Raw genomic sequence first — 27,986 nt, forward strand, 5'->3', positions numbered from 1 at the left:
CATTTCAAGTTTTCATTGTCAAGTGTTCCAAGGGACACTTAGATTCTTATGCTACAGTTACAGTGTAGGACACCGGTTAAAAGGACGAGCGGCACTGCGATACAGGACAGTAGTGCAGTACCTAATCTCACATTTCTGGGACTGGAGTAGGGCTGCCCCTAGTGGCAGGGCACGGCGTAGCAGCACACAGGGAGTATTCAGCAGGTTAGCTAATCCAGGACGATCTCCATACATGGAAAGATGGGCTGCCGGGCTGGGCCGTATGTTAGCCACGGCGACGCAGCTCAGCGGATAGAAAGGGAACGAGACATGAAGACGGCAGCTTGAGGATGCTGGGACAGGTTTAACTGAACGAAGGAGAGGAACAAAGACTAATGGCAGCGCTCAGGGGAATGGCTGTTGGGTGGGGGAGAGATGCTGCGGCAGCAGGGTCTGGGGGGGGTTCCTGTGCAGGGGAAGAATGTATCTTAGGTGAAGGACTTGGTGCAGTTCATGAATGGGCTTGTCCCACCCTAGAACCACCCTGCTTCCAGGCTCCTCTAAGACCTTAAAATTACACCATGACCCCAGATACAGTTGATTGGTTGTTTTCACCAAGTTCTCTCCTCTATCTCCCTCCCTCTCTCGCCATTTCTGTCACTCTGTCAATCTGCTTCTTTTTCCCGCTTCTTACAACAGAGTCTATTCAAGCAGATCTTTCTCCCAAACAATTCCCCCCCCCCCCCAACAATGGCCACATCATTCCATCACGCCCAAAATTCACCGAAACAGGCATCCTCTCGCCGTCCGTGTTACCAAAACTCTGTGCACTGGCACAGAAAACGCCAGGAAACCAGAGATCAGTTAGGAAGCGTCGAATAAACAAGCCCCAAACAAGCAGCAGAGTGGCGGTGATGAACTCTCCCGAGTTCGCCAATGTTTTTCCAGAGCCCGCTTGGCTTTTGGAGATGCCAGCCAACGTGTGGTCAAGGGCGGGTGCCCACTGGACTTCGCTATCTGCTGAGCTGCCGTTCTCATTTCTGTCACCTGCCAAAGGAAACAGATGGCATTCACCTTGGCGCACCCCACCGTTTAACGAAAATAGATATACATCAGCATTTTGACTCACTGTGACACCATGTGAATTTGTGTCTTTTTCCCCGTTACGTTTTTATTTTACCTGTTGTTTGCGGGGGTGGGGCTCAGCGGATTAGGCTGATGTGCCTGTGATCGTAAGGTGTTTAGGTTCAAATCCCTTGGTCGGCAGAGTGATGTCACCGTTGGGCCCTAGGAAAACATCATATTGGACTCCTGCCGCAAACCAGTCCAGTTACGTTCCATTTTTTTTAGGGCCCCTATCTCTCCTCCCTTAAAGGTACCCCAGCTGACTAGATGGGCTTTTAACTTTTGCTGCTGGGGTGGCCAGGAGACCGAACTGCAGCTACTAACAGGGTTTTTAAAAGCACTTTTCTCCCTGTTTTGGACAGACATAAGGACTTAAATTCTGTACTTTTGAACAGACACATAGGGCAGCATTTTTAAAAATGTCACCCTCACTCACAAAGCGTGGTCTCCTTCTCCCCCAAAAAGTCCAGACAGGCAGAACACAAATGTTTTCATTGATGCCAGCCACTCTGAATTATGGGAAATGTGAGGACAGTAGCAATGAGAGCCTTTTCTGAATGGTATCTGAAGCTGTTTAGCATCAGGGGCTATGGGCGCGTCATTATGGGAGCCTGGCCAGATCCTAGCGGGTCCAGCGGGCAGAGAGGATTTGGCAGACACTGCGAGAGCAACCATACAACGGGGACGACAAACCGGTCGCCATGCTGCTTTTTGCCTGGGGGGGACTGTCATTCAAACATAGTAGAACACTTTAAATTCCTCACCAGCTTTTTGGTAGAAGTGGGGACACAAGGTAGATTAGCCATACTTTTGATGCTGGGGTGGGGGGAAGACACATGGGGGTATTAGGGTGAGGGGAGGGTGTCGGCACCTACTAACTGTCAATCCAGCAGCTGGCTGAAGTGCCGGGGGGGTCACCACCCTAAACTGGATGGCTGGAAGTTTATCATGTTTTTTTAATGGTTATTTTTCCCTTTTTTCAGGGTCGATGTATCAACTTTACCCGGGTGAAGGAGGAGGCAGCCCGGGCACCCCCCCGGACGCAGCATACGCCTCCCCCACCTGACTATCGGCCCCTGATCCAGCCCAGCACTCCGCCTCCCTCCAGCTGCCCGACCTACAGTCCCGCCCCCCAAAGTCAGCTGCCACCGAGGCCCCCACCTTCCCGCGCACCTCCAGGCCTCCACGGTCCCCCACCCACACGGCCGCCCCCTTCTCTGGACCGCCCATGAGACCGGCAAAGGACCCCGCCCCCCCATGCAGCCTAAGCTTTTTAAAAAAAATAATAATAATAATAATAATAATAAAAAAAAAAAAAATCTCTCTTGACCGCAAAATATTCAGTGTCTGTTCAGGGGCTGGGGATCCGTGTATGAGTTGTCGTTTGTTGCAGGACAGCAAAAAAATATATATAAGGAATAAAAATGTAATTTGAGGAAAAAATATTAACTACTGAGAATCCAGGAAAATGTTCCAGTCCAGATAACCGCAGATCGCGATCCGATTGTTATTTTTCTTGATGTAGCTCGTGCCGCGTGATGACATTGATGAACGGGAAGTCGGAACTTGGCCGTGGGATGATCGAACCCCGTTAAAAATTATGATCCCCGTATTTCACAGTTAGCCGGAGGAGGGCAAAACCAAAAATTGCCAAGACCCCTTTTCTCCAGCAAAACTGAATTATCAGATGCCAAAGGTTTAAAATGTAAGAGATGTCCAACCAACTACCTGATCGCAGCCAAAAACAGGCCTATAAAAGGTGTCTGGGACAGTGATTTGGCTTCGTACAGCCTACAGCCAGCCAGCCAGTCCTAATCTAATGCCTTTTCCCCACAGACAGACAACCGCAATGTGCAGGGACACATAACTCAGAGACGTTTGGTTGATTTTATTTTTATGCGCACTCAGGTTAGCATCTGCCTTCATGCCTTAATCGGGCAGAAGCACCAAAGCCTTTACTAGTTATCGCTGGTTATATGCGGACAAACGTCCATGCGAGTAAAGCGGATGCAGAGAAGTTACGTTACGGCGACTGTGCAAATGCCAGGTAGAATCTGGAAAGCTTTTCGTACGTCTGGAAGTGGCTTTCTGTCATAAATAGGAAAGCGGGTTTACAGTGAATATGAAGCCTGTCCTTGGAAGAGATTTAGTAAGAGATTTTGAAGCAGATTTGGGGAGCCGAAACAGATCTGATGCGTTGTTAAAATTCACCCGTTGTACAAACGATCATTTTGCTAACACACAAACACAAATCAGTCGTATAAAGTCTATGGTATATATATTCCATAACTGTACTGTATATTAATGTGTTTTTATCAGTTTTTCTCAGCAGACTCATTGCAACTGCAGGGCAGTTTTCAGCTTCTAATTTATAAAACCCAGAATCTAATAGGAAGGTACTTGAATACGACAAGGTGTCCGGTGTTAAGTCAGGGCACTATGCATGTGATTAAAATAAATGTAAAAAAAATAAATCAGTTAACCTCATTTAACACAAGTGCCTTCTACTAGTGATGGACAATTGAAGCTTCATGAACCATTTGCTGTATTTTTTTACCCCACTAGATGGTGCTCTTGGCTTGCTTTGGGGCATGCTTTGAGCCCTTTTATGAACAAAGAGCACCATCTGGTGGGGTCAGAAAGTACAGCAAATGGTTCATGAAGCTTCGTTTGTCCATCACTACCTTCTACGTTTCCATTTTTCCTCTACACCTTATTTGGCGGCTGATTTCAATTATGCAGTTTACTTTTTTGTGATATTACTTTCTTAAATCTTTTAAATGTTACACTGTCAGGTGGGAAAGGGTTTGCATGTATACATTATTTTTTTTAACACGCTGTCCTAACTGGTACAAGACACACATGCACACACACTTAGAACTCATTGGTATATTAAACCATATATGAATTCTGCTTGGTGTCAGTGGTGAATTTGTTGACATGTTAAATACAGCTTCCAGGCTGAAAGTGCAATGCGACGGTGTAGTTACAGGCACAGTGAATTTATCTAAACGTTGTGTATTTAGTAGTCCTTTGTACCCAATTTAGTTCCTATTGCTTCGGAATGACTACAAAGAAATCAAGGCATCTGTATCCCGGAACAGACTCTGATGTGTAAGGCTACGTAAATGTTAGCTATTATTCTACACATATTAAGTACTGCAAGAAATACTCTTTATGATTGAATTTCCTTTCACGGTACTAATAAAGTTTAATTTCCAAGCTTCCTTTTCTATGTTCTAATTTCTTTTGTGGGCAGGAAAATGCAGCATCTTGCTTTTTGGTCGTGAGTTTGTCCGTACTGTAGACACAGGAACAAGAGTCTCCACCTTGTCTTCTTTCATTCACTGGCGTCCCTTCACATCGTACAGCGGCTCGCGCATTCCTCCACTGTCTTGTCTTCTTTCCTTCACTGGCATCCCTTCGCAACACACAGCAGTCTGCACATTCCTCTGCTGTCTTGTCTTTTTTCATTCACTGGCAGCTGCTCGCACCTTTCACAGCTATGTTGACTTTTTTCCTTCACTGGCATCCCTTCGCATCGCGCAGTGGCTCGCGCCTTCCTCCACTGTCTTGTCTTTTTTTTGTTCACTGGCATCCCTTCGCATCGCGCAGTGGCTCGCGCCTTCCTCCACTGTCTTGTCTTTTTTTTGTTCACTGGCATCCCTTCGCATCGCGCAGTGGCTCGCGCCTTCCTCCACTGTCTTGTCTTTTTTTTGTTCACTGGCATCCCTTCGCATCGCGCAGTGGCTCGCGCCTTCCTCCACTGTCTTGTCTTTTTTTTGTTCACTGGCATCCCTTCGCATCGCGCAGTGGCTCGCGCCTTCCTCCACTGTCTTGTCTTTTTTTTGTTCACTGGCATCCCTTCGCATCGCGCAGTGGCTCGCGCCTTCCTCCACTGTCTTGTCTTTTTTTTGTTCACTGGCATCCCTTCGCATCGCGCAGTGGCTCGCGCCTTCCTCCACTGTCTTGTCTTTTTTTTGTTCACTGGCATCCCTTCGCATCGCGCAGTGGCTCGCGCCTTCCTCCACTGTCTTGTCTTTTTTTTGTTCACTGGCATCCCTTCGCATCGCGCAGTGACTCGCACCTTCCTCCCCCCCATTTTCTTGCACACACCCAGCTCTGTCTCAGCACGCAAGAGCTTCTTCTCCCCCACCCCTGACCCAGACCTCCTGTCAGTCTACTGCACTGGTGGGGTGGGACAGGGTGTGGGGGGGCCAGCTAAACCCACTCCCCAGTGCACAGTTGAGCTGCACACTCTCACCTCCCCACTACCGTCGTGGTTGTCTAAATAAAGTTCAGTCAAATGCTGGACTCCACCTCTCACGGCCAGGAACCTGCGTACTCAGTCTTTATGACCATGTCTCCTGTTAACCACAGTGTGACCACACAGGGGTCTGAACCATAAAAAACACAAACCGCATGAAGCAGGCTCAGCTTTGTTTGGTTGTGTTGAAAAATCTTCACACTGTAAAAAAAAAACAATAAAAATAAAAACCATAATCACTATTCATCCACTTTTCAAAACTGCTTAATAAGTACTGGGTAATCTAGATCCCATCCCAGGTAAAACTTGGCAGGGGAAACGTGGGTCGAGATGCCCCAAATTGACCGGCAAGAAATTAGGCAAATTTTGGGACTAATGATACTGGGTGACACTGACTGGAAGTACTGGTCATGAGCGTCACCAATGCAGAACCTCAGAGCTCTATTTCAGAAAGATCCAGGCTGGAGAGGACTGGCGTTTTTTGGAATGACAACAAGGAAGTTCTCACCCTAAGTACCCCTGCACTGGGCCTCAGGTTGGAGCGGAGCGTGGGCGTTTCCTGTCAGCTCTCCACTGCATCTAAAAGCATGAGGATGGAACAAAACAGCATCTGCGTACTGCTCTTAGTTAACGGTGCCAATCGACCAATCAGATGGGTCGGCTCTCACCGGGTCACAGAATTCCCTCCACTCATGTTTCTGCTCAGTTTGGCTCAACTTCCCTGCTTTTCCTCTTTACCACAGCCTGGCATTCCCCCCCCCCCTCCCAAGTCTGGGCAGCTTAATCATGCTTCACGGCCTTTTGCACAGACGTTCACGCGTTAATGCGTCACCTGACCAAATGTTTATACATTTCACATGCCATTTATACAGCGGCGTAATTACCAAAGAGATTAACTGCTTCAAGTACAAAATGGAAACGCAGACACTTTATATTCAGGGCAGTGGGAACGTAGTGGTAAGGGAAGTGAGCCCATTTCTAACGCAAATCCCTGGGAAGGTTTGTGCTATTGTACCTTTGACCAGATTACTTACTCTCCAGCTCTGTATGTAGTAAGAACTGTGAACTACCAATGTGAAACATTTTACAAGCCAAGTGGTCAAATAAGTACCTGAAGGTTGTAGGTTCAAATCCCAAACTAAGTCATGCTATAGTACAACTGAGTGAGATACTTGGCCAGTAAAGACCATCCATCTTCATAAGCAGCCATCCAGAAACTGGAGCACATCTCAGGCAGCACAGGGCACAGGGCAGGGGACGTCCAGGATGGGACATCAGCCCAACATGACGCACACAAATAACAGAATGATGCCTAAATTCACTGACAATTTTACGTTTTACTGGAGACAGCGAGAGTACACAGCTGTAAAAGCACAAGCTGCCTCGGAAAAAAAACATCACCTATACGATTATAAGCTGGACTGAAACTCACCTCCAATCCGACCAAAACTACAGCCTTGGAGCACTGATCTCAATCTTTACCTTAACTGTACTTTCACATAATGTAACTTTACTATATTCTGAATGTGATGACAGCAGGTCTAATTATTATTATGCTTAGATAATAGTATAAAAAGAGACAAAAAAGCAAATCAGATCTCCATTAAAACAGCTTATGCTGTGATATATAACATTTCTGTCAAAAACACAAATGCAGGGAAACAGGCTTGGGGTCATAATGAAGGTGTCGCCACCTAGTGGCGCCCTGGGGGTTAAGGGCCTTGGTCAAGGGCCACAGACATTTCATTAGTCTGCCTAAGACCAGGCATGAACCAGCAGCATGCTGTGACCACAGGCACAGAGGCTTAGCCCTGCGGAGCTGCGCGCCACCCGGGTAGGCATGTGTGCAAGTCGGGACCTTATAGCCCACCGGCATGATGCCAATCCCCCATGGACAGGGGCACCAAGGTCCCCCCCAGGAGGGACGGAAGCCACCATGTTCCTCTTGCCACTGGAATGTGGCATGACATCAAGCCAGAGGAAACAACAAGAGGTCACATGGTAAAAACTGAAACAGCCAATCAGAGGGATGGACCAGCCTGTTCCCTGAGGTCAGCTGTGCCCATCATATAAATTTTACAGAATCGCGCCCCCCCCCCCATCATCCCGTTGCTTTCACTACCTGGATACAGCAACCAAGGACGATGGTGATTACAGTGCCCCCTGCAGGCAAATATACAGCACACACCTTCTGCACTCCGGGGTCAGTTACTAATGCAGGGTGGCTATTGTCGCCAGAAGACGTCATGCACAAGAAACCGCTCACAGGCAGCATCTGTTTAATGGTTTCCTGGATTATTGACCTTGGCACGTCATAAATTAGAAACACGGCTCATTTTAAAACACCCACAGACAACAGTGTGAATCAATAACATGGCACTGGGTGTTACGCAGCACGGCGAGAGTACCAGCGTTCCTATAAAAGAGGGCACAACATCATGCCAGGGTTTAACGATCCCATGTGGTACGTACAGGAAACCGGCTGGGAGGGGCACACAGAATTTTGGGCCTCGGACTAGCAGGGCCAGCACAGTCCAATGTGCCACAGCGCAACCTGCGGGGTCGTACCACCCGCCCCTAAGCAGGGGGGGGGGGGGGGCGGTGTCTCAGGACGGCTTTAACCACCCTCACAAACGCCACCTCGGCTGAACCGGCCTCGTAGATCTTAAAGGAGGGGGCTGGTGTTTGGGGTGCAGGAAGAGCATTTCTGGATATATACACAGGAAGATAAATATTCTGTGTGGCTGCAGAGGCAGTAAACAGACGACCAAAAATAGCCGTCACAATGCTTCCTCGTTAGGGATGGGACTTCGGCATCCTAAAAGCCAGGCATCGCCTTCATATGTAACCGAGTGATGCTACGATTCAGAAACCACTGGGCCAAACGGCGCTGAGCCACAGCTGCAGGTACTGAGGTTCAGCGAGCTGAACACACGCATGCGCAGCGAGATGGCAAACCTTCTGAAGAATGGCTGTGGGGCAAAGGCTGGGGGCGGGAGGGGGGGGTCCATATTCCAGACAAAGAGGAGAGAAGCAGCCTCCAAAAACACACCCCCTCAACATGGTTCCGGAAGCTTCTCTGGGGCCGACAGCATCCATGAATCATGTCGTTCTTTTTTTTTCTTCCTTTTTTTCCCTCTTTTTCTGTGAAGCAACTGACCGCAGAATGCATGGGGACCAAAGGAATTTAGGTTGGTATGATCATAACACACACAGACACACACACACACACACGCACGCACACACACACACGCACACACGCACACACACACACACAGCTGTGGTTACTGGCCAGTGCAAGATGAGATGGGTCTGAGTTCATTTCCGGTGGGAAAAAATTTTTAGGCCCTGAAAGCGAGGACTTTTTCCGGAAGGATCTACCAGACTGCACAGGAGCACCACAATAGGACGCGGGGAAACACGTTACTGGTCGGTGTGGACAAAACATGCGTTTCGATCGACACGCCCATTCCTCGCTTCCAGTTTTAAGCAGTCCCAGGTGCGGATAGGGGTGGCTGTTCAAAGGCCGGAAGTACGATATAACCAACCCCATGACCCGACTTCTGGTAAAAGCAATGACCTCATCCACCCCCCCAAACTTGGACACAAAAAGAAAGTGGGGCAAGATACAAAAAAAAAGGATGAAAATGTATATTTTCCATGGACCTCCGATATGTGGTTGGGTGGAACGTTCTAGAAGATGTAATTATGCTGGTCTTCTCTTTTCAGAGCACGTCACTCTGCAAAGCCCCCGCTCACCACATGGAATGTGTTTTACGATGTCCTGGAAACATATTAATGTACCACTTCGTGTATGTTACCCTTTAAAACTGCAGAGCACTTTTTCTCGAAGCCCGAACTCGAAAGCCGTGTTTAATAGCTTAGAGACAAATTATCGGCGGGCGGCCGAAAAGTCTCGCGCTGTTAGCGTTTTGGACGACGGCGCGGTAGAGCTTCAAACTGCGTTCCGAATTAACGACCGCAGCACGTGTGTTGCTCTATGTTCAAGGAGCCAGATCATCCATCCATCCATCCATCCATCTACACCCCCCCCTTTTTTTTGTGTGTGTGTGTATGGGGGGGGGGGGTTTCCTGTCCCCAGAGAGACTGTGCTGGGACACCGGCTGAGTGTTAAAGCCCTGTCCCACAGTAGGTCCGGGCATTATGGGATTGCTCTTTCTATTCCTGGCCGGACACTCTGCTACCAGGGACCCTGCTTGCCCTGCTTCTGCGTCCTGCCTTCATGATTGGCTGGGGGCCGTCAGCTGACAGCTCCTTCTGGCCAATCCTCTACCTGTCGCCACGACAACGTCCATCACAAGTCTGCCTGCATTCAGGCTTGAAAGGAGGAAACACCCTGATGTGGGATCAGGGGGGACAATAAATATGATTGTTATGGTATGCTGTTTCATTACCTCTTGAACATTTTATATATGCAATAAATATTTCAGGGTTTTTTTTTTTTTTAATACCCATGAGCTTTGCTGTGAGTTTACAGCACTGTTCCAGTTGCCAATCCTCTCAATGTTAAACACAAAACACAGAAGCCAGCAGTGTTTCAACAGCGATCATAACAAGGTCGTCTGTGAGAAAACAATGTTATGGCGTTTGGGGTGTCCGCGGCCCCGTGTCCTCTGCCTCCTGGGCCCCCAGCCAGACTCACCATGACCTGGATAAGTAGTTATGGAAGATGGGTGAGTAGAATCGAGAGCATGACATTTGCGGCAAAGGATAGTTCTCGGGATAAACCCCAAAATGAAGGAGAAACAAGGCAAAACCGGACCTTGGAGTGGAAATCCCCCAACCCCAAAAAACTCCGGAGAACAGGCCGCTTTCATTAGATCTGCTCCCTGGCACTGGGAAACACTCCGCTACTTGTACAAAGTCATAAATGGAGGCCTTTTTGCCCCTTCGATATGGCTGTAGACCTGAAGCTCATGTTTGACGAGCGCTGGTGGCCCATGAATGTCTCATTCAGGCTCCATGGAAGCTTCTAGAAGCCAGCAGTCCCCCCCCCCTCACCCGTGCAATTCCAGCAAAGTGCTATAAGGTGGCCCTATGCCCCAGGGCAGACAGGAGGCAGCCCGGGGGGCGGGGGGTAGGGGGCAGATGCAGTAACAGAAACCCAGTTGTTTCCCATCACACCCCACATGCAGTAGGAAGCATAGCTGTGCCACTTTACCACCAGTGCATGGTTCACTAAGTCACTAGTGCTGACCCCCCCCCACAAGAACCACCACTGGTTCTCACCGAGTAGCGGGAATACGTACCTCCAGAAGACAGCTGGACAACCTAAACCCAATCCCAGATTCACATTCAATGCGTTGGCATGGAAACTTGGGATTTTCCACTATTTCCGGAGCTCTTATGAATGTCAAGAGGAGACCATCCAGTGACTCAGTCAAAAACTCGGGGGGGGAGCGAACAACTGCATAACAACAGGTAGTTGGCGCAAGGACGCTGAATTCCTGAAGGCGCCTTTCAATCGATATACGGTATAAACAAACAGAAAATAAGTGGTTATCTGTTGAACATGGTTTCCTGCAGACGAGACGAAATAATTGTGAGCCTGTTCAGTTTGAGGGGGGGTGGGCGCACCAAGTGCTCATTTTGCAGCTCTTGAAGCCTTTCAAGATTACTTCCACATCAGACCCCCCGGAAACACATTGAACATCAAAAGGAACAGCCGTGTTTAATTAGCCAAGATAAGAGAGACACCCACCTTCGTGTGGTGCATTTATCACAACAGCAGGCCGACTCACAGTTCTGGTAAAGCGTTCCTGTGGTAGGGAAGACTAAACGTGTTTATAAAGCTTGTTCCTTGACCTTTGTTTTGTTTTGTAAACTCCACCATCTTATATGGCTAAGTAAACCTTTTGTTAACAGCATAGCGGCATAGCATTTATTATTTATAACTCTTAGTGTTTAACCGCTTTTACGTCCTCAATAAAACAACGTATCGGGAACGATTGTTTTTGCAAATCCAGCGTTGTCTTCACGGAACAAGCTGAAGTTTGTGTATTTGTCGCCATCTGCAGGTAAGAGGTGGGAAATGTTTTCCAGAACACAAAAAAGGGTCGCTCGTGCCAACAGATATCGACAATATTTGAAGTTACGGAAGTCGTAATCATGAAAAAGAGCAGTATTTCCACTGATCCAAGGACTACCAACAGAAAGTGTTAGGGGTCTTCTTATCCACCAGCCTCAACCACCACATCTTTGATTGATTTACCACTTTGAATCAGCGCAGCCATACTGGGGTGTACCTCTGGGCCAGTTCAATGGGATCCACTACCTGTGACATTTTTAGCAAACAAACTGCAAATGAGTTAGAATTATGGGTTGGTGGAGAGAGATGGGACATGCATATCCCATAAAAAATAAAATAAAAAACACTGAACTTGTCTAAACTGGAAGCCAGCTGCCCTGCGACACAGGATGAGTCAGACACAATGGCCAAGACGTCGGCATCGGTCTGCGGAAGAGTGCTCAGTTCGCCCGTAAGCAAGCTGAGAGAATGTTCTAAAACAGCAGGACTTGGGACTCCAGCTCAGGGGGCGTCTTCTCTGTGTCACAACCCGTTTGTTTCTTATATCTGTTAGAGATCAGTTTAAGGACTGGCACTGCACATCTTAATGCGGTTCCTTTAAATGTCATTTGACTGGTGTGAATCATATTTCAGCCATGTAAACTGCTGATTATTTACTCATGATAATCTGCTGATTGTGGAAAGTCGCAGAGACTCTTCTGACCCATGAAATGTCACATGCTTGTGCTGTTGCCAGGTTACAGTCAATCCAGGAAGCTCAGGATTAACTGGAAGTCAGTCAGACAGAAGTCAAGCTCTCTTAAGGATCCATCCATCTATATTTTAACAACTTACACTGGTCAGGATCACGGGATGGGGGGGGGCGGCCCACTGACACATTATGGGCAACTTACCCTGTGGCTGCTGGGGGCAACTTGTCTTACAGCACATGGGTCATATTTAATTCTTTCTTCCAGATCTTGGACTGACAGCAAAATCTATTGCACTGACTCTCCACAATAAATGCCAGGGGTATTCAGTGCATCATGCTGAAGGAATGACGTTACATAATACCAAACCTGAAACGTAGCTTAGTCTCATAGCTGTGAAAGACTACAGTTTTTGGTCACACTTTGTTTTGTGCATAATGACAATAAGTTTTATCTTGGTGAGAGTGGAGAGTGTTTCAGAAGAACTGGACGCCTCGCAGAGCCTTCAGCCAAGCTGTCAGTGACAGACACCCACCACACAAAACAAACCCAGAAGAGCCAGGTGGCCAAGTGCAGAAAGGCCAGTTTGAAAAATATCATGCATTTACTCTTCCACACCAATAGGGGGCAGCGTAGGCTGCTTTCACAAGTACTTTTTTTGGTCTACTTTCCAGAAGTCATATGTTTTACCTCAAACTATTATACAACACATAATTTAAAGTATACTTTTACTCAAATGAAAACATTCACACACCTATTTGTGGTGCAGGAGTCCTAAAGACAGGATTTAGACACTGTCTTAATATCCAAGGAGATAACTGATGCATAGTCAACAATCCTGTAAAAGGGGGCACTGCACACTGGTTTCCCTTCCTTGCCCCTGAGGAGCCTCTCCTTGGTTTTGAGGGCCTGCTGCCATAATAAACCGCCGGTGTTTCACACGCATTTTCTTAGCAAACCGACAAGAGGCTCTGGTCCCAGACGTCCGCCTGCGGGCCGCGACATCGCACATAGTGTTCAGTAAAAACCAGGCGCCCCAAGCAGGAGCAGCGCACACAGGGAACGCCTGAGATTAGCATTCACCCGTACTTAAGGCTCTCGAGGCCAGGACACAGTCGAAGACGGCATCTCAGGCTAATGGAAGGTTCCAGGCCATCTATCAAAGCCACCTGCCAGCCACATGGCGCATGTTTACCTCCACCTTCCCCACTCCGGTGTGCCCATGTCACAACCATCCACCGCTGTTAGCACCCCACCTGTGAGGCATGGGGGGTGCTGGCTGATACATCATAGCCATATGAAGCAGAGGCAGGGACTGCCATTGCCCATCTGAGACTGCCAGGAGATGCCCCAACCAGCATTCTCATAGTATGTGATCATGCACTACTAGAACAAAAAATGGCCCTGGGCAATTTTCACAGCAGAGAATTAAGGCAGTATTTACCTAAAACAGACTGAGGGAGGGGGCACATACCTACAGTGAAGGGGTGATTCTAGGATTTTATTTCTTTAAGGTGAGGGGCTTAAAAAAGGGCCAGTATTATCATTAGCCTATGATACGTTTCGAAATGAGTAACAGGAGGCGGCATGCCAGGAGCCAATCAGCTTTCAGCTGGACCCAGTGCCCAGTGGTCCCACCCCTAGATAGAGTGGCTTTACAAACACGCATATATACCTTTATGGGTGGAGAGGGCAGCTTATTAGTCAAGACACAAGATGTTAGAAGGGGCTACAAGTGAGGTTCAGTCGGAGTGAGTAATCTGCCCCGCAGTGCAGGTAATGCATGCAGGACGGGCGAAAGAATGTTACCTGGAGTAAATGGTGACGTGATTCAAGGGGACAGTGATGCCGGCCAGTGAGAGAGAGAAGCGGGGGGCCCATCGGAACCCTCCTCACTGCAAAACGGACCACAGAATCGGCCGAAAATAGGATTCCTTAGTCTGCGGACAAAACAGTGATGCAGAGAGTCTGGTGTGCGTCCAAGGGCAGGCGGCTTTGTGCGAGATAACCAGCTGGAGAGCTAAGTTTACCCAGCCGAGAAATAGTTACGCTGCTTTATCCCCTCAAAGATTTTGATAAACATTTTTACATATTTAACTTCCGAGCGGCTTCTCTGGACCAAAAAGCTTGCAGTCATAGAAACACAGGTTTCATGTTTCAGGGATTACTGTAGGTCACCAAGGACCGAGAGTAAACACAGTGGCATCCCGATCCGGGGACAATTACCAGCGAATAGCGGGCACGTTAGAAATGGACAGGAAGGGCAAGGGTCAAAATAAACAGATCACAATTTTAATTGACAGCTTAAAAAACAAGAATGAAAAGAAATCAGCTTATAAATGTACATCACTCGTACAATGAGTTGTGGGCATATTAAATTATGTGGAATCCTATGGTATTTTATAATCACATACATTTCCAAATGACTAAATATACAGATTTCTATACATTTACATCCTTTTGGACATAACACTTGAATGCTTGCATCTTTTAATATGAACTTGGGGTATCTTATTGATATACACCCAAAACTAGACATTACTGGATGGCTTCTTGATTTGTCAGGTCTGTGGAGCAAATCCCCAGACAGAGAGAGTCATTCGTGGCTTTTATCTTGAGAGTACCTGCTTTCACAGTGTTTGTGAGCACATACACACCTGCCCTCTGCGAGCGGTACAGAGACTATCACACAGTCAAGTTTCCCCAACACAAAACGTACTTCAGATGACAAACACACACACACACACACACACACACACACACACACACACACACACACAAAGTCAAATCACAAATTTCCACAGAGAAACAAAATTAGAACAGACTGACAGGTTTCGGTTGGGAGAAACTTGCTGTCATCACCTGAAAACCTGGACAGTCTCATGGATGGGAATTCTGTGATAGTATCTCCCGAATATTGGCAGTGATACACTAATCCCTCACGTTAGTACCTGTGAGAAATACCTTAGATCATCAAAAAATTAAATAAATCAAGCCACCAGGAGGATCAGGACCTGGCAGGTTGAGAACAGTCTCCCCTGCATCTCACGTACTGTCTGGAAACAACTCACATGCCCGTTCGTTTACTTCTACTTGAAGGTTGATTAACTGATTCGTTCCACAAACTGCTTTAGAACCAACAAAATAAGATTGTCAGCATTTACCAGTCGTCTTTTTTTTTATTTATTTTTTTTAATAAAAGTAACGGATCCAAAAACCTTGTGAGAACACATATCAGACTGCCCATGTCTTTCTTTGCCAGCGTACTTTAAGTATGGCTTTAGGGCCCAACCCCAACTGGACACACGGTCTCAAATCTCAGCAAGTTAGCAACTGCATATGGACTAAGCTATATTGCACTATAATTATTTAACCCCAGAATGTGGGGGTTGCATGCCCCAGGAGCAGCCCCTGCGCACATTACATCAACTCTACAAGTTATTTTTTTATTATTATTATTATTATTATTATTATTATTATTATTTTTAAATACGAAAAAGTCCTGCATCAGAATTTACTGCATTTAATGAAAGGAAAGTCTTTGGAAAACGATGCAAACTATGCAGTTTTGTGCCATACGCTCACTACAGCTATAAAAGTGTGCTAAAAATCTAATTGGGTGTCGAGACTTGTCATATTTAGGTCGTCATTTAAGACTTTCACTGTGCCCTGGGATGTACGACGGCATGTGCATTCAGGACACTTCTCCCCTCTGACATTTTCATAATGTCGGAAAGATCCGGGCACTGCTCCACAAGGGCGAGGGAACCATCCTCCTCCTCCTCCCCCAACCCCCCCCCGCCTCGGGTTACGTGAAACGGCACGTCCGTTCAACATGCAGTTTCTCAGAGCCTCGGCTTGAGAAATCCAAGCCCGTCGGCATACCTGAGCCGCCGCGAGGCCGGCCGAAAAGGACAGAGCGTGCGGAGAGCAGGAAGTCTCCCAGAACAACCGGTTCCATCGAGCGCTCCGTCTCCGCCATATCCGGCCCAAGCGTCTAAAAGGCTGAAAGCATCAAGGGAACACCGGGGGGGGGGGGGGGGGTAGGGGGGGGGAGTCAAGAACACTACCGGAGACCTCCAGGCACCCCCCCCCCACTCACAAGGCCCAGTCCAGGTAGCGGGTACCATAGGAGTCACTCTCCTGCCAGACAGAGAGACCCAGGCAAGACAGAGTACGATCAGATTAAACTGACCTTCCGCTGGATATTTACAACACCTCATCTACATTAAAAGACCATAGTGATGTTGAAATGTGTTCAAGTATGACCTTAACAACTCTTATCAAGGACTGTTAGCAAGTGCTGTCCCCAGCTCAATAGTTCATGCTGGGGTAAAAGTCCGAGAGGCCCTATTAACCTTATAGAGCCTAACTAAAGTAAAGGCCTACAGCACTGGGCCAGACCACAGGATCGATACCCACTTAGGACCTGGTATCACTGGTTGCAGGATCAAAAGGTTGCTTAAAGGCAACTACAGAAATGCATGAACCCATCTCCTGAATGCTGATCTGACAGACCGCGGCTAGGCTTACCAGTAACACTAGTGTATTTTTAAATCCTCAAAAAAAAAAAAAAAAAAAAGAAAAAGGCACACAGCTACCATATTAAGTGAGTAAAAGGAGCTTGCCACTTAGATTAGAAGTGTCAAGTCACATTTGCAGCGGGATTGAGGTGCGGTTCGGCCAGCACAACGTTCACTGGGACGTTTGGGTCCGAGATGTTGGGTGGCTCCACAGTGCAGATGAAGAGCAGTATGGGAAGATCTCCCCATGGACTGCCCAAACACCCTTCAACAGTGCAGTACCCTGTCCAGACCTTCGGTTTGTTCCTGGTATCAACCAGTCTATTAAACAACGACCAAGTCAGAACAAAAAACTTTCACAGGCTATCAAAGACCAGCAGGCTCTTTGGAAGTTCAGCTCGATGGAGCAGGGAAGGCGACAGGAATAAAAACACAAGGGTGGGTATGAGAGAGGACCACCGACCAAGATCTTCTCAGTTTAATAGCTCAGATGTTAGGTGAGATGATCGCAGAGGGAGTCCCGGGCCTTAGTTAGGAATGGTGGGCTGGTTAACGATGACCTGGATGACGAAATCCTTCTGGATCTTGGTATCCTGCAGCCGCGTCTTGTCAGTCAGGAGCTTCCCCGAGAAGAACCAACGCTGGTGGGCAGCGTCGATGTCCTCCTGGACTTGCAGCTGCTTCTTGAGCTGCCCGATGGAGTCCGTCATGCTGGCGCTGAGCCGCAGGTCCCGGCCGGTGGAGAGGCGTACCTTCAGCTGGAACTCCTTCTTGGGTGCGGTCTGCGGCTCGGGGTTCTCCGACACGTCCTCCTCGCTGCGCTCCGACACCAGGTTGACGGGCGGGGCCAGGCAGTAGACTGGCAGCTGGTATCGGTTGCCCAACTCGTCATAACACTCCGTCAGAGAGCCTGCGCCGGGCACAAAGACTTCTTACCTTTGAGTGCTAAATGATGCCACCCCCCTCACCCAACTGGTTCCCAGTGGGAGCAAAAGGCCTCACACACCCAGCACGATGCTTAGGGATACCAACGACTGCTCATATTCAGTACTGTGCAGAACTCTTAGGCAGCCAAAGATAATCAAGTTTAACTGATCTTCATATTGGTGTAAAACTACGTTAGTATGCCTGTCACAGTGTGTCAGAGAGATATTATAATACTAATTTAGTTTAAGCCAGAAATGACATTTAATACATAGATAAAATGGCTAATGTGCCCCTGAGGAGAGGTTTGGGAACTGAAGCGCTGTTCATCTAGCCATCCAGCTAGATACCAGTAACTTTTTGGAGAACAGAAGAAATACCCGATTGTTTTTATTGCCAATCCATCCATTTTCTGCTACTTATCTGGGGTCGGGTTGCTGGGGCAGTAGTCTAAGGGATAGCCACACCTCCCTCTCCCCAGCCACCTCCTCCAGCTCCACCAGGGGAATACCAAGGCGTTCCCAGGCCGGCTGAGAGATATAATCTCCCCGGCGTGTCCTGGATCTGCCCCGGAGCCTCCCGGTTTGACATGCCCGAAACACCTCCCCAGGGAGCCGTCCTGGAGGCATCCTAGATAGATGCCCAACCCACCTTAACTGGCTCCTTTTGATGTGGAGGAGCAGCGGCTCTACTTTGAGCCCCTCTCGAGTGTCTGAGCTCCTCACCCTCTAAGGCTGAGCCCAGCCACCCTGCGAAGGAAACTCATTTCGGCCGCTTGTATCCACGATCTCATTCTTCCGGTAACTACCCAGAGCTCATGACCTTAGGCGAAGGTAGATCGACCAGTAAATTCAGAGCTCTGCCGTCTGGCTCAGCTCCCTCTTCACCAAAACAGAACGGTACGGCGTTCACATTACTGCAGACGCTGCATCAATCTGTCTGCAGACCTCTCACTCCCCCCCCCCCCCCTTACTCGTGAACTAGACCCCAAGATACTTGAACTCCTCCGCTGGAGGTAGTAACACATCCCCACCTTTTTCCCCAGTGTTCATCATGTTAATCTTAATTGCATGTGTTCCAATGTTAAATCATGCTTTTGTTCTGAGCAAATGTGCACAAATAGCTTTAAACATTTCCTCTGACTTTTGCACAGTATTGCATAATTAATGTAACAATCTAACACAGATTTCCATACTACTGTAACTGGAGCCACGTCAGCTAAAATTTATGGGAGGATCTGCTTACGCAAGTGCCAAACACAATCGGGCTTTATCCCTCCATATCCTCACCCCTTCCTAGTAGGTGCCGGGTGACAGTTCTGCTTGACATTGCAACTTCTTGCCTAGTGAAAACTACACCCGCTACACTGTGATGATGTTACTCAGATGTAGCCAATCACGGAGCTCCTAGAATCCCCACCCACGTCATCCAATCCACACTGGACGTTTAAATAAAACCCCCCCCTGCCAGATGCCCGTGCACATGCCGTGCGCGTACCGTGGGGCAGAGTGATGCTGGCCCCGTCCACGATGGCCTGGGCGAGCTCGTGGTCGTTGCACTCTATGGCCACTGCTGCAGCCTTCAGCGCGTCCCAGATCTCCTTGCGGCCCTCGAAGGCCGGCGCTGTATCCCAGAACTCGTCACGCTTGCTGCGCAGTTGGCCCTCCGTCATGGGGTAGTCGCTCTTCCACTTGGGCTTGTCCTTCTTCAGGGGCTCATTGCGGCCTGCGGACAGTAGACCAAATTACATTTTACATATGTAGCAGACGGTCTTATCCAAAGTGATGACCCCGCCTTCTGAAATGTACAAGACACTCCTTGGAACAATTGGGGGGTTAAGGGCTTAGCAGTGAAACCAAACTGCTGACGATTGGACTTGAACCGGCAACCTTCTGATCATGGACACAGCATGCTAACCTGCTGAGCCACAAAACTACCTGAAAACAGCAAGAAAATCTAAAACCCTAAATCTCCCAAAATCCCACACCGAGTAACACTTCCTCAACCATCAAACGCGAACAGACACATCCGGGGAAATCCAACACTTTGTGGTCAGGAGCCCAGCCAGTGGAGCACCAGAGTAACCTCTGACAGGTTCAGAATGTGCTTTATAAAGACAAAGTTCATCAATGAATGCAGGATATAAAAGTTCCTTTTTTATTAAGAAGGGTCACAGGCATGGAGAAACAGTGTGCTCACCATACCGGTCAAGGGCAAGGGCCAGGCCCGAGCCAGGGCAAACAGCGAATAGGGTGACGACCAGCAGAATAGAGGATCCGATTGTTACCTACTACACCGACAGCAAACCAAAGCTGGGAGTTCCCCAGCCGAAGCGGACTTACGGGTCTGACAAGCAGCAGGCTGCCCTGATGAGAGAGCGCAAGGATTACACAGAGATCTTTACACAAAGTGTGAGGCCGTACTTAGGCAAAATCAGTGGATCAGAAAGAGATGTTTCACAAACCGGTGATTAGTAAATGATAATAATGGGCAGGTAAGGTTTTTGGTAACACAAGACTCCCATTCTGATTTTTTTATTTATTTTCTTTTTTAATAATGGACAGATAACTCATGAAATTAGCTGCTTTTTGGAAACCATTAAAAACCATGCAGATTCAAAGAAAGTGAAGACACACAGTCAAGGGTTTAGTTTGTACATGCTGCTCTCTGGCTTCTGCCTGTATACATGCTAAACCTCCCCCCCCCCCCCCCAGAAAGCTGTTAGGCCTGTAGTGAAAATGTGGCCCAGCAATCACAACAGCAGCCGCAGGATGAAAACCACAGACAGAAAGCAGACTTTTTGACATCATAGGATTACAGCTGCAGTGATTGTGTGTTTGGGCCTGTATGTTACTAGCTGCCATTCAGGGTCGATCTCACACCTCCTGACTGACACAGGTTCTCACACACTAAACCCTTGTTTGCGTTATTCAGCATCATCTCTTGGGGGGGGGGGGGGGGGGGGGTTTGTGGCACATCACACGTACCACATGGTCCCTGGAAAAATGCTACCCCTACGGTCAAAAGGACATACTGTGTATTCTTACTCTGCCTACCAGCAGGGGGCAGTACACGCTATCCTGTGCTAACCTGATTCAATCATAACCCCGACTCCCATCTGTCAAGCACCCAATGCTGACTTTGAGAGATATAAATATATATAAAAAGATTACATTCTAATCAATGAGCAGAGAGCAGGATTTAGAGTTAAACCTCCTCCCCCAAAACACCACCACAGCTGCGAAGCAGACACACAGCTTTTTTGGGATCTGAAATCTGCACAGGGACTCGGTTTTGCTTTTGCCAGGGTTTGTGTTAGGAATACAAGGTCACTGCTTAACAGTAGAAACAAAGGTGTTGGACACCCCTCTGTGTCTGGGGCTTCCTGACACAGCAGACCGTGCCAGAGATGTCCCACTCCAACAAGACGCGCCAGCAGACTGGAAAAGCAAGAGTGGCGTGCACTTTGAAACGCATTAAAAATTAAGCAATTGTTGTATTTCAAAACCTCGCATGGCAATCGCATTTGCGCAGGACTGGCGAATGGAAACATTAGCTTGCCGGCTGAGAGTGAGCGTGCCGATTCAGGCAACCTTCAGGATGTAGGAAAACAGTCTCGGACAGGCACCTCGACGAGAGCCTCACAGCAGCTGCGATGCCACGTAAAGCTGCTTAAGCAGGAATCAACCCCTGAAAGGCTGATTCTTTACAAGCGCAGCAAAAAAAAAAAAACAGCAGGCTGAGCTGTACTCGTGTTCAATCATTCCCTGATGAGTACAGATTGGGGACACTGTGCTACTGTCAGGTGATAGAGATACGAGACACAAAATTTTAAAAGGCATCTCAGGATCGAAAACAATCCTACACAGCCTGAAGCTAAACATAGAAAACAGGGACAATCATATACTGGAGAGGGAGGGGGAGCCTTAGGAGCGTCGAAACTCCACAAATCACCAAGAAACAGCAAGAACTCTTCCACTATGAACATCCCAAACGGCGCCAAAACCAGCACCTGCCCATAAATTAAACGCTCTTACCCCGGAGCGGCAACAGAATGGAGCATGTCTGAACATCTGTGAGCTTACAGCCCCCCCCCCCCCCAACAAGCGGATTCCATCGCAACCACGTCAACAGTCAGAAAGGAGCCAAAGAGGGCTGATGTCGCCACCCCCCAACAGAAAGATACCGCCCGTGGCTTCACAACAAAGTTTTGCAACCACGCATTTCTGCAGCTGCAGATAACCCAGGGGGGTTGGGGGGGCACAACTCCAGAGTGTCCCTCCCGGTTGCCAGATAACGGCACGTGACGTCTGCGCCGGTGGTCTCGCCGAGGCTGGAGATGCGTGGTGAAGTGCTTCTGCTTCCTGTGGAAAGTCATGCACCCACACATAACAGGGGGGGGGGGGGGGTGCTTGTCTTCAAGGAAGTCACATGAAAAGCAGAGGCATGACCTCTAGCAATGTGACGGGGGTGGGGGTGCCATTTCCTGGACAATGCAATGAGGTTTGAAAGGAAGCGGAAGCTCCCCCTGAAAGCGTGGTTCTCAAAAACCCTTTCAGATATTTCCCCATCCACTCCGGCATCTTTCGGCACGCTAGTGTCACTCCTGAGTAACCTGGCGATGCTCTCGCTCTGAATTTCGCAGCCAGCAGATTTAACTTGGCATCAGAGACCGATGGCACGGTGCCACGGCATCTCAGCCGAGTCACGGAGTACATGTGGCTTTCCTGGGGGAGGGGAAGGGGGTCGTGGCAGAAGCGGGCCCCCATTCAGGAAGAGCATCCGGAGAGGGGGCGCGTAGTGGGTGTAAGAAACGGCTGCACATGGTCCCGGGAAGTTGGGGGGGGGGGGGGGGGGGCATGGCAGAAAGCAGTCTCACAAGAGAGGGGAAGGGGGCCAGTGCGGGTTCGCTGTGGTTGTGAGGCGGAGATGAGCCCCATCTTGTACCGTGCCCCCACATCCTGTGTTCATGTGTGGGCAGTAACGCAGGCTTTTTGCTCCAAGACGAGAAAGCAAATCGGTGTGTCATGGGCCAATCATCGCTAACCTTACTGGACATTTGGATGGACAGTGACCAACCAGAGCTGGCTTTGCTTAAGGCACTTCACAAGACTACATAGTATGCCTTGCAGACCCACACTGCAAAGTCTCAGAAGGAGTACAGAGCAAGGACACCGGTCACCTGTCACCTGTCCAACAGCAAACACCAGCCTGGGTGGGAGAAGACCATGAGGTGGAGGCCGTGAAAAAGCCCACCTAAAACTGTCACTTTCATAAAGCTGAATGAAAGCCCACGGAGAATTACACACATTCTTCAACAACTTCCGAAAAAAAGAACAAGCGTAAAGGGGGGGGGGAATGGGGCAATTAAACGTGCTGATTCCTGTTTAAGTGACAATCAAAAAATGCTATAAAAAAAATTAAAGAATGGATTTCATAAACAAATTCCACAGTTATGACAGGGTCAGGGACATTTAGGGCATAAAACAGAGACAGCTTAATTTTTTCGTTCTCTATTAGTCTTAAATTAACTTTCAATGCCTAAATACACTTAAATACAACTCGGACCTACAAGACAACCTCAAATTACAAAAGACGACCAGTAATGTGATTCCAAGCACATTTATTCAGACAAAAAAAAAAAAGAGCTAAGTTATGAATGAAGGAGAGAACTTCTTACTCAATTTTGTACTAATTATCTTTGGACAAGACTAGTCAAGTGGAAATATGCTGAAACATACCTTCTAACCCTGCAGAATATCAAACATGCCATGATGCAACATATAACTTAAGGAACAGGCAAATGGTAAAGGCAGACCTGATAGCGTTTCTGTACAGATAAGAGGCAAGGCAGGAAGACCCACCTTCCAAACAGACCCCATCCTGAAAAACTGTCCAAGATTACCATCCACTAAGTATGAAAAGTACGAGCAGGAAAGCGCCACCTTCATAAAGGTTATTTGTACTGCAGATGAGTAAGCGCACTAGGTTCAGCATCTCTCTACGAATAAGTCTCTGAATGGAGACAAAAGTGACAAATGAGTGAGGATTAGTGTCAGAAAAAAGGGACTAAATTAGCTTTTTAGATAATTTCCAGGGCAGGCCTGCAATCAGGATATCGCAGGCGTGACGCTAGCTGCATCAACCCCCACAGGATATGGTTTTTGTATCAGATGACAAGGGAAGAACAAAGGAAGAACAAGCACTAACAGACAGCTGATGCAGGCAGTTTGATCACCGAACACAGCGTCTCTCAACCCAGTCCTCGGGGACCCCCCCCCCAGACGGTCCATGCTTTTGGTCCCTCCCAGCTCCCAACTGGGATGGGGGCAAAAACGTGGACCGCCTGCAGGTCCCTAAACAGCAGGCTGAGAAACACTGCTGTAACCATAGCCTCGCTGAGTACTGAGGCAGTGAGTTAAACAGTCAACCCAGTTGTTGGCCTACTGGCCATGAGGACCTGGCAGCTGTAAACACTGCAGTTCAAAGGCCAAAATGAGGAGAAACAGGGCCAGAGCAGCACATGGGAACCATAATCCTAAAGGTCGCTGAACACACTGGATTTTGTGCCATCTCATCAAGTCATATAAAACGAATACGCTCAATGAGGAAGCATTAAATCAAATTAGTTATCATGCAGGTCAGAGAACCGGCTGAAGTACGTTTGCTCATGTGCGAATCACGATTCTTTAAAAGACCTGAAGAAAAACAGAAATTAGTAGCGAACTTTAATGGTTATTTAAGGTATTAAATCTCATTCATGCACCAAACAATAACTCACCACCCATAACCAACTATCCTATTATGGGCTTTTCCCTAAAACTGGCTGATCAACTGGGGGAAAAAAGGTTTTCACTTTCTTTTTTCTGACAAAAGGCTTGTTTAGTGTGATTTACAGATTCAGTCAGCCAACTGCTCAATGAAGACACATTAAAGAAGTCACCTGGAATGAGACCAGGCTGGAACTGCCAAGATCCACCAGAGTTGGTTAAGAGCTAAAATCGTAAAGAATATCACCAAGCCAAATGGTTTACAGTTACACTGAAATTACCATATTTATAGCAAGGACAAAAACACTCTGAATTTATCCTCAAATCAGATGACAGATCAGACGACTCAAACGCAGCGAACAAGAATATCAATATTCAGACTGTGAACCCATTTGTCAGAGCTCAAAGACTGAAGGTCAGTTTAGAAATGTCTTTAAAAGAGAACCCAAGCTAATATTAAGGCAGCTTTTTCATGCCTGTTGTCACATCCCAGCAAGCTAACCCTATCCTATTTTCAGGACTTAAACAGCACTGAGAAACGCAAGCCAGTACACAGCTAGATAGAATGGACAAACTGATGAGGCACTAAGAGGAACTAGGACAACGTGAATGGTCACATATCCCTAAAACACTGGTTAAACATTGAACTGTATAAAATGGGTAAAATAAAAACCTACATTATTCCAACCACCCCCCCCCCCAAAAAAAAAAAAAAAATCTGCAGCAGCGAGAACAATTATGCCAAATAATTTAGAAATTAAAACTGGAAAAACTTGCGCAAGGAGGAGACATCCATACTGACAGCCTCTCAAAAGAGCAGGCAAAGATGGGAGGCTGTATTTAATAGGCATGGTGACCATATCCATCTACATTGATAGTTTACTGAAGGCTACAACAGTAGGACTCCACTTGGGACTCATGAGAGTAGACTACAGGTTGCAAGGTCATGACCTCAGACTCACCTGGCACATGCATCCTGCCCAGTAAGGGCCCATACACTTCATGTCAGATTAATTGAAACCATCACTGTTCAGTCGCAAGCAGCCACTGTATCTGCAACTACCCAGCCAATGTCTATATTTGCAATACTACCAAGTGCTTCAGCAGCAATCCTGATTCCATCAGTCCCATTTAAAGCCAAGAGTCAAAAATAAACCTCAGCAGTAACTGTCCGCTTGCCTGAGGCAGGGCCAGATTATCTCGGAGCAGCGGTGTCGAGTCGAGCCTCCATTCTCCTAATAACGAGACATTACTCACACGGTTACGACTCCAACTGCACAGAAAAGTATCAAGAAAAAGAAACCTATCATCAATCTGCAGTTTCTCTGAACAAGGAGATGAGAAGCCATCGCAGTGACGTTCCACCAACTCAAAAAGTCTAAGCTCCCATGTTAAAAACTGACACGACAGGGATATTTCACACAAAAAATTACACCAAAGGCCACTTCCCACAACAGGAGATGGCAAAGGAACCATCAAACAGAAATATGTCAGCAACCATTTCTATGCAGCTGGTCCAAAGAGGTCTAAGACTCGGGTCTGGTTAATAGTTGACAGGTACTGTTGTTGTGTTGCGTAGTGATAATACACAGCAGCAAGCAGACTGAAAGTGATTAAGATTACACTGAAATGTGCTCACTTTTAGTGAAGTTTGTTGTGATCACAACAGAAGGTACCAGTGCACACTTTAAAAATGGCTGCGCTGGATGTACTTTCCTTCTATTCATGGAAAGCACAGTGATCTAAATAAGGGTGAAATAAAACAAGGAGGAACATTTGTGCAGTAAAGTCTGAGTGCCGATATTGAAAAGGTGCATAAAAATGTTGTCAGGAAGGAATCTCTGTGCCAGTATGACGCATGCGGTGTCATGGTCACCAGCTGTGAAGTAAGCTAAAGTATCACAACATGATTTTAAAATTAATGATCGTAAATCCTGTTCACTGACAAAGCAGAAGACTGATGTCCTCCCCACAAAAGCAAGATAGACAAAACTTAAGAGGCCAGATTACGAACTGAAAGACATACCAACATATAACCAAAGAACAAACTGACATCTACACATTAAACGAAGTCTCGAAACGTAATACGGATTTAGTTTTTCTTCCCCCGCCCTCTGTCACCCGCAATGTATATAAAAACCCTTTTTCGAAAGTCATAAGCCAAATAAGTATTCCAAACAATTTACCTAGAATGAAACAGAGCAGGGTTTTATCATAAGCAGACTGTAGATAAAGTCTCGGCTAGGGAAAGAATTTGGAAACGAAACATACAAGTTATATTGCTTTTCCATCCGTGACATTCAGAATAAACATGATCGATTCAGCAGTGCCTCCCATAAGAGGAAACTCCTGGCCGCAGTTTGGGACGCAGAGGTCCGCAGCCAGATAAGCGATAATAAAGGGTGGCACCACCTGGGCGCCTACAGATAACGGGCTACGTGAGAATCAGGACACAAACTAAACTACACATTCGGCCGTCCTGCGTTTGTGCGGCTTCATATACAGGCCCGTTAGCGCTCAGTCCCCCGTTACACCCGCGCTTGACCCCAATCCCCGCAGTTAAATCATCCAGCCGGATAAACGTGAGCGCCGTGCGCAAACCCCTGCGGCTCCGGGACGAAGCCCTACCTCCGCGTTTCCGACGGTTCCGTCCGCCGCTCCTGGACGAGCCCCGGGCCGGCGTGTCGCCACGCTGCCGTCCGACGCATCCTCCCATGGCTCTCGGTTAGGAAAAGAGCCCCATGAGGCGGCGGAGACGGGGTGCCGCCGGTGCAAGAAGCCCAAAAAAAAATTCTTGAGATTTTAAAAATAATTATGTAGCAGTCAGCGTGCCGTGGAAAGCCTCCGAGTAGCAGTGCCGCATAAAGCACAGAAATAAAAAGGGGAACCCGGATTAAACTCTTTGCTAATTACGGGTCAGCCGCTAGTAACCGAGCGGTCGCGGCGCCCTCCCGGCCGGCCAGCAAACTTCAGGCGACTTTTCCCAAAGCGGCCGCTTCGCGTCCGGGGAGGTGCCGGCGCTCCGGGGGGGGGGGACTCCGGACTCAGGCAGGCTGGCCGTCCGCAGGATTTAAAATGAAAATAATAATAATTTCAATTAAAACAGAAACTTGGGTGTCAACTGTCCTCTGAGAAGCAGGACGCGGCGCAGTCCGGCACAGCCCCCCCGGCGAGCGGCGCGGATACCCGCACAGTCTCGGCAAAACTATGTATATCAAACGGTGCTGGAGGCGAGCGCGGCACTTTGACACCGTCTTTCTGGCGGCGGGCCCGCCGTACACCCCGGTCGGCCGCTTCCCGATCTATCTGGCAGGCTACAGCATGCCCGCGGCTAGGCTAGTTAGCCGGACTACTAACTAGACAAGTTTGCAAAGCGCCCGGCGCCTCTTCCAGCCAGCCGGTCACATTCAGGCGGTATTTTAAACGCGCATCCCCCACTCCCAGGTTGTCATCTCCCATACAGTTTAACCCTTCAGCTAAGTGTTCCCCCCTTTCCTGCCTTTTATTTGTTGATTTTTTTTTTTTTTACCCCCCTCCTTCCATTTCTTCACAGGTTTAAATCCCTCTCTTCCTGGTGGGGTGGGAGACGGATGGGTATTTGACTGGGGGGGGTGTTTAAAAAGCGGTTCGACGCGCAGGCGCGTTCGCGAGGAGGCGTGC

General features: G+C 48.0%; 2 protein-coding genes and 1 long non-coding RNA gene across 5 annotated transcripts in view; 1 reads left to right on the forward strand and 2 right to left on the reverse strand.

Annotated features, from left to right (window-relative positions):
* The window catches only part of antxr1c (ANTXR cell adhesion molecule 1c), a 25,350-nt gene extending 21,019 nt beyond the window's left edge, over window positions 1–4,331 (forward strand). For both annotated transcript variants that reach the window (XM_072703828.1, XM_072703827.1), the window contains one exon: window positions 2,088–4,331. In XM_072703828.1, the coding sequence (XP_072559929.1) occupies window positions 2,088–2,336 (249 nt within the window). In that variant the 3' untranslated portion in view covers window positions 2,337–4,331. The remainder of the gene's footprint in view (window positions 1–2,087) is intronic.
* LOC111848361 (uncharacterized) lies at window positions 741–14,087 on the reverse strand. Its single transcript, XR_002839284.2, has 3 exons — window positions 13,919–14,087; window positions 1,160–1,266; window positions 741–1,026 (listed from the first exon to the last, which is right to left on the reverse strand). It is a non-coding gene; the product is annotated as an uncharacterized lncRNA (long non-coding RNA).
* A 292-nt stretch (window positions 14,088–14,379) lies between these two features.
* ubtd1b (ubiquitin domain containing 1b) lies at window positions 14,380–27,927 on the reverse strand. Of its 2 annotated transcripts, none has more exons than XM_023820269.2 (3): window positions 26,955–27,927; window positions 19,054–19,281; window positions 14,380–17,542 (listed from the first exon to the last, which is right to left on the reverse strand). In XM_023820269.2, the coding sequence occupies exons 1-3, from the start codon at window positions 27,040–27,042 to the stop codon at window positions 17,160–17,162; spliced, it is 699 nt and encodes a 232-aa protein (XP_023676037.1). In that variant the 5' UTR covers window positions 27,043–27,927; the 3' UTR covers window positions 14,380–17,159. The 2 variants fall into 2 exon arrangements, with proteins under 2 accessions (XP_023676037.1, XP_023676038.1); XM_023820270.2 differs by lacking the exon at window positions 26,955–27,927 and adding an exon at window positions 25,289–25,663.
* Between the last annotated feature and the right edge of the window lie 59 nt (window positions 27,928–27,986).

Source organism: Paramormyrops kingsleyae, chromosome 20 (genome assembly GCF_048594095.1).
Source record: "Paramormyrops kingsleyae isolate MSU_618 chromosome 20, PKINGS_0.4, whole genome shotgun sequence".
NCBI lineage: Eukaryota > Metazoa > Chordata > Actinopteri > Osteoglossiformes > Mormyridae > Paramormyrops > Paramormyrops kingsleyae.

Bases quoted from the DNA above. Each gene is read 5' to 3' on its own strand.
- ubtd1b (XM_023820269.2), bottom strand. From the start codon at position 27,042: ATGGGAGGATGCGTCGGACGGCAGCGTGGCGACACGCCGGCCCGGGGC. The intron at 19,282-26,954 runs GTAGGGCTTCGT...TACTGTCCGCAG, and splicing joins GAACCGTCGGAAACGCGGAG to GCCGCAATGAGCCCCTGAAG. The intron at 17,543-19,053 runs GTACGCGCACGG...TGCCCGGCGCAG, and splicing joins CAGCATCACTCTGCCCCACG to GCTCTCTGACGGAGTGTTAT.